Consider the following 6,832-nt stretch of genomic DNA (forward strand, 5'->3'; position numbering starts at 1 on the left):
TCTGCTCTGGGAGCTCTGGGATGTTGGTGACTTGGCAAGTCACACTGCTGCTCACATTCAGGTGGGTGATGGCTCTAGGCTTTCTTGTTCTCAGAATCAAGCAGCTTCAGAGATGGCCTACTGGGGTGTTTTAGACACAGAAAAGGTGTTACTCCTAGTACTGAGAGAAATTTTATTGACCCACCTGTACTGGATGTTTTCTCACTATTTTGTGAATCTCTTGCTTAAAAGGATGTTGATAAAATCTGATGCAGTCTTTAATTTTTTAAATTCCAAATTTCTGGAGCTGAATAAGGGAGTGAATGGCCAACGTGTTGTTTGGGAAAGAATCTGTCTCATGGAGCTGAGAAAGATGTGAAATGAAAATTCCAAAAGTTAGCCAGAAAATCCACAGACTTGCTTCGGGTTGAGCCTCAGCGTACCAGTTCATATGTTCTTGCTGCCTGCTCAGTAATTTGTTGGAAACAGGGAGGAAGAATCCAGACTTGGCAAGCTGGTGCTGCAGACAGACTTTGTCAGATGAAATCCCAGCAGATGTTAGTCCAACATCAACAGCTCCTGAGCTATCACATGGGAATGCACAGGGAGATAAAGCCAACATCCTAACGGGTGGATCCTGTATTTTAAGGGGCAGAGAAGGGAATCTGGCTAATGTAATTTTCTTTTCCATTTCTTTGTGGAGTACAGAGAAACAACGGAAAATGCTGGTTTCAACAGATAGAGTTCTGCCTTTTCTTGAACTCTTAACTTCATTTAAATGTTGCTTAACTGCTCTCTCTTGCCTTTTCGTGCATGTGAAGAGAGCTTAATCCTATCTGCCTTTACTTCAGAAGGGCTGTGAGGACAGTTTTGAAAAAAAAAATATATATATAGCCATCTATGCAAAGAATCCATGAGTGACTGCACGGTAAAGAAAAAAAAAGAACAGCTCATCAAACCAGACCTACCATTGGGAAAGTCCAGCACCAGTCAACTGTTTTCTGGGAGTGGAGTGTCTTGTTACATAAACATCCTTGAAGCTTTGCAGAAGGGGTGACATTCACATCACATATGTGGGGCCTGACTAATTGGGTTTTGTGTGTGAAGAACAAGGATGGCAAGGGATAAGGAAGTGAAATCCCCAAGGTGCAAGCAGGGCCTCCTTCTTCCCATGGCCTATACTGTTGCTTACGTGTTGTAGGGGGTCTCAGAGCCTTGTGTGCCACTGAGCCCATGACTGGGAACTCAGCACATCCTCATGCTCTGGGGAGCGCAGGGCGTCCCACTTAGCCCAGCACCGACTGCAGTGCCCGCAGTGTGTGTGTGTGACTCAGAGCCCTCTGCCCAGAGGGGTCAGCCTCCATCACACTGCAGTCCATGTTAACTCGGTGGTGCTGGTTAGTTCAAGCGTGAATAGCATGCATATTGTGCAGCTCTGCGTGCAGGCAGAAGGGGAGTGCCAACCTGAGCTCTGAGTTGCCCTCTGGAGGAGGCTGCGTCTTTCCATTGATCTTGGCAGGAACCAAAGTCCCATCATTGCTGCTTTGACAGTGTGGCCACCCCTCCATTCAAAACTCATCCCCAACCCAGAGCCCTGTTCTCCACAGCCCTGCACCTTGTGCCATCAGGCCAGGAGCTCAGTCTCCACTTTGCTCTGTGCTCACTTTGTGAGGGTTTGTTACAAGTCCTGGGAAAAGAAAATAGTGTTTCCTCCCCCATCTCTTCAGAGAATACTGTTTGCATAGCAGCATGTAATTAACAGAACAGCACATACTATAACACCCAAATGCGTATTTTCCTTATTATATGACAAGCACAGGATAATGGCATGGTGCTTTGTCACCCTGCAGAGTAGCTCCCTGGTTAGCAGGTCAGATGTAGCCATTGGGGTGGCAGTGAAAGGGAACAGATCCAGAGGTGAAGGAGCCACCACTGAGCTGGGTAGGAAAGAGTAAAATCTGAGTTCCCAAATCTTTTTCTTTTCACAGCTGTTAAGAGTTCAGTGGGTTGAACTGCAATCCTTCAAGTTCATCTGTTGACTCCAACACAAAACTATTATAAACTGTGCCTCTAAAACACGTGATGAAACATTTCATGAGGGCTATTTATTCCAACTGCAGCAGAGGAAAGTTTTCAGAGCACCCGGCGTTTGGAAGAGGAAAGGTCTCTTGAGCTTTGTGCAGGGAAGAATTATTTGCATACCGACGTAAGTTGCTTTTTGTTTTTTTCCTTAGAAGCTTTTCTCCCTTTTTGGAAATGTGGTCAAATAGCACAAATTTATGTTTAAGTGCCTAGCAGCATATTTCTGTATAGTTTTCTTTCTTTATTTATGTGGCTTGGGGGTTCTGTACTTCACAATATCACTCACTGTGGTTTAATATTAAGTATCCTTTCCTGTAATGTTCTCTGTATCTGGGTAACAGTACATTCAGTTACAGCATTATTGCAGAGGCATGGCAGACAGTGAGCTTCAATCAGATGTGTCCTGTGAGCCCCCAATTACAACTAATAAAGAATAGCTCGGGGATATATCCCTTTGGATGTTCCTTTAAATCTTTCATCTGAGGTTTGATCTTTGTCTCTGCACCAATTCTCCCCCAGGCTTTAGCTTTTGGTAGTACAGTTTTCATGCTGAAGATGGACCATGCAAACATCACCCAAGCCATGCTGAACGCTGAGTCCCGCAGCACAGAGAAGAATAACAGCAATGAGTATTTTTACATCCTGATCGTCATGTCTTTCTATGGGATCTTCCTGATAGGGATCATGCTGGGCTACATGAAATCTAAAAGGAAAGAGAAGACGTCTAATTTGCTTCTGCTCTACAAAGATGAAGAGAGAGAATGGGGGGAAGCTGTGAAGCCTCTACCAACCGTATCAGGGCTGAAGTCTGTCCAGATACCCATGATGCTGAACATGCTGCAGGAGAGCATGGTGCCATCCCTGTCCTGTGCCATCTGCTCAATGGAAGGCAGCAGCGTCAGCTCAGAATCCTCTTCCCCAGACGTGCACTTCACCATCCAGGAGGAGGTGCTGGATGCTGAACTGGGAGAAGTGTCAGAAACGCTCCTTAATGAGAGCAGCGAGGGCTCTGTGGAGAACATCCACAAGAACTCCTAGCACCTGCCGGGCTCCCCTGGGTGCAGCCAAAGCACGAGCAGAGCTCCCACTGATGACTTGTGGTTCTACCTTCCTGCTTGCCTGTGAACTCTCCACCAGCATCTGTGCCCTGGGGCCCACGATGTTCCTGAGAACTGACAGCACAAGGAAGCAGTGGTACCAAGCTCCAAGATCTAACTTGCACATAATTGGGAAGATTCGTTTTATTTTTACCATTATTATTTCTCACCATAAGAGCTAAGAACAAGGAGAATATATATATATATATATATATATATATTTTTTTTTTTTCTAATGAGGCAACTGTTACTGGCATGTCTCTGCATATTGCAGGACCCTGCAGATATCTGGGAAAAGCTTAAAGAAGTTACCCTAGTACAAGTGCCTGACTGTTAAAGCTGATGGGTGATGCTCATTCACACAAAGCTGTGATAGACTAGAACTACTTCTAGTGTGTTTTTTCGTAGAACAAACTGCAACCAACAGCAGATTTGCTGAGTGAGACCTCAAAGGCCAATCCATTGTTGATGATGGTGTTGGAGGGAGATTGCAGAATGCCTGGAGACTGACCTTAGGCACAGAGAGAGTGAAAGATGGAAACAAAAAGCAAAAGGAGGCTTTTATTTCCAGGAGGTTTGTACAGCTGGGTTCAGATCTGTGTCACTACATTTGACTTTGCTGAAGTTGTACATGTGCTGGCTGGGTCAGGTGTGCCAGCTGCTGCTGCAATCCAGCCTTTGGCTGAACTAACAGCAGGAAGAGAGGTCTTGGGTTTTGCTTTTATATTCTTCAATAACATGTATATGTAATCACTAAAAGCAAAGATCTGTAAGTTAAAAAAGCACCTGAACGATCTCTGTTACAAGGTGCAAGATCTAGGAAGGCTTAAACAAATGCTGCTCTGTTACGCCCCTTGAAAATGGGTGGAACTCAGAATAAACTTCACCTAGCAAAGGTGAGATCCTGGCCTCCCTGAAGTCACCAGCAGAGCCCTACTGACTTCAGGTAACAGGCACAAAAATTCGTGCTTCTCTATTGGAGTCATATTCTCCATTTGAGGTCAGTAAAACTGTATCCATTTGCATCACTACGTAATCTGGCCTTTCTGCTCTATTTAAGCCAGCGTACATAAACGTTGCATTACGTCTTTAATTTTTTTCCAGTAACGTATGCATTAGGCATTAGTAACTAGTTTTTAAAACCACCACGACCAGCCCCCACCTAATTTAATGTGGTTTTTCAAATGCTCATGAACTGAGTTACTAAATCATTGCACTGTTAAAAGGAGTAATGTTGATATTGTAGCAATGTATGATTATTTCAATCATACCTTCTATTTTATAATAACTTATTACAATGACTAGAATAGTTCTGAAGCATGAGGGCTAGAGAGCCTGAGACTTCAGTGTTGCACAGCAAAATGCTTGCAAAACATCTCCACATATTTCCCGTGTTAAAATAGCTCTGCAATATATCCACTGGCATTAGAGTTTGAGGGACAGCTTGAAAAATAGGAGTGTGGAACAGCAGGAAGGAGCTGGGTTTGAGAGGCTGCTGCTGCCTGCAGCAGGGCGGTGTGTGGGGCTGGGGTGGAGGTGCTGCAGCCCAGGGGTGTCCCAGGCAGAGGAACAACGGCTGCGTTGTGCTCCGAGGGGTCCTGCTACATTCAGCCTGAAGGCAGCGGGAGTTTTTCCATTGACTTCAGTGAACTTTGGATCAGACCATATAAAGCTTTTTGGTAGATTTACTCCGAAAGGGGTTGTTTTAAGTTTGAAAGAAGCCAAATTCAGTTTGGCACTTTGCCTGGAATCACTTGAATCCTGAAACTTTCCAAACGAGACTGACATGCGTGAGTTGTCACATTTTCCATTGCTTTCTCCTTCATCCTTCTACTTCAGTATAGATGCATTTGTGTCTGTAAAAACCTGATGTATATAATTCCTGACGTTGAGTTGTATATAATTGTCTCACATATTTAAAGTTTATTGTTTCTACTGGCACTCATTTTAATTTAAATAAAGAAACACATTTCCTGGAAATGTTTCCGTGTTTGTTCACTATCTCAAATAGATTTCATGGAATGGGACCAAGCGAAGTGGCTACAGGAGCTTTTCCTCAGCTCCTTTGGGAGGACCCAAGTGACCAGTAGTGCTGCGGCATGATGGGCTGTTTGCACTTTGGCTCTGTGCTGGGCCCACACCGTGCTCCTGCTGCTGCAAGTCCCGCAGAGACAAGATGCTGTGAGAGCTTTTTACTCTGCCACCAGCATGTGTTTTGGGATTTAGTTTTAAGTGTGTAGCAAATCGCATGGGCTAGGGTTGAGGTTAGCACAAGTATCCTACACAGGTTCCCACTGGATTTCCAGCACTTGGCCACAGTACAGAGCTGGCTTTGTTACAGGCTGTGTGTGACCCCAGGTCTCGTTGCTGCGCTGTCATTTCCAGCAGCAGGGACAGGAGGCTGCAGGGTTCTGGCTCCCAGTGAAGGGAGGAAGTGTTCAGAGGCAACTTTGCACTTCCGCAACTCCTTCAAGCTGTGACAGTACGTATGGGGTACGGGCACTGGCTGAGGCCTACTTGCATGTGGGCAATTCTAGATTGCTTCAAAAATCAGGTTGTGTAAGGCTATGTCTGTTTGCTTTCCCACAAAATCTGTTCCCCTGTGCTCTGTTCTCTTCACTCCCTCCCTCCTAAAGAACTGCGGGGCCTGTTCCGTGGCCCTAGAGCTGCCCTGCAGCTATGTAAGCAGCAGTGTAATCTCCTGGGACACCCGCAGTGTCCTGGAAGAGCGGGTCAGTAATGCTGCATCTTCCACACACACCCGTGGTGCTGCCTCAGTGTTTCCATTGCCACATTCATGAATCAAGAGACTCCTGACAACACTGGCGATAAGAAGGAAAAACAGAACAAGATGTAAGTTACAGCTCTGCTTCGTGGATCAAAAAGCTATCTTATTCCAGCAGTCTCTTGTGTTAAACTGAGCTGCTATAAAGGGAAATGCTGTGCTTTGGGCTCTAAAGTGGGCTGATAAGCACAAAATTGTGACCACCTTCTTGTGGACTGCTGAGGAGCTCTCTTGGCCTGTGGGGCTCAGAGGGTATGCATGATAGTTTGGCACACATCCATTTACTAAGACATTCGCTTTGTCCAAATAAGAATTCTAATAGTACTAGGGGTGAAAAAAGAGCAGCCAAAACACATTTTAGCTTTAAAAGTTAGTTGCATCTGCAACTGAATGCAATGATCATAGATAGGCTTGGGTTGCAAGGGACCCTAAATATTATCTGGTTCCAACCCTCTGATGTGAACAGGGTTGCCACCCTCCAGATCAGGCTGCCACAATGCCTTGAAGCAGGCTGATGTCCCAGGACTGTAAGTAGTTGTTTTTCCAAACTAGAAGACGTGCTGCTAGCCTTGAACACTATGGATGGAGGCAGGAAATTTGCTTCCATTAAGCTTGTTTCAAAATCCTTTTGTCCTCTATGGAAAAGAAGAAGGTGGAAATGACTGCTTTTTTCTCCCAAGATAGTAGATGTTTCCAGTGTGCTTCAGAAAGTTAAATCATATTCACAGCTGACAGATCTTGTTTTGAAGACAACAATAATTGATTGTTATTGAACTGAACAGAGAAGATTTATTTTTACAAATGCACTCTATCTTGAAAGAACACAGCAATTGGACTCCCACCTCCTGGCAGTGCTATACTTCATATATTTATTGGAATTACTAACACA

General features: G+C 44.8%; 1 protein-coding gene across 1 annotated transcript; it reads left to right on the forward strand.

Annotated features, from left to right (window-relative positions):
* Nucleotides 1–2,132: 2,132 nt before the first annotated feature.
* Nucleotides 2,133–3,349, forward strand: KCNE4 (potassium voltage-gated channel subfamily E regulatory subunit 4). The gene is made up of 2 exons (XM_065748217.1): nucleotides 2,133–2,185; nucleotides 2,581–3,349. The coding sequence occupies exon 2, from the start codon at nucleotides 2,608–2,610 to the stop codon at nucleotides 3,097–3,099; it is 492 nt and encodes a 163-aa protein (XP_065604289.1). The 5' UTR covers nucleotides 2,133–2,185; nucleotides 2,581–2,607; the 3' UTR covers nucleotides 3,100–3,349.
* Nucleotides 3,350–6,832: the final 3,483 nt, after the last annotated feature.

Source organism: Cyrtonyx montezumae, unplaced genomic scaffold (genome assembly GCF_038088225.1).
Source record: "Cyrtonyx montezumae isolate F1298 unplaced genomic scaffold, pur_monq_1.0 scaffold_5, whole genome shotgun sequence".
Taxonomy (NCBI): domain Eukaryota; kingdom Metazoa; phylum Chordata; class Aves; order Galliformes; family Odontophoridae; genus Cyrtonyx; species Cyrtonyx montezumae.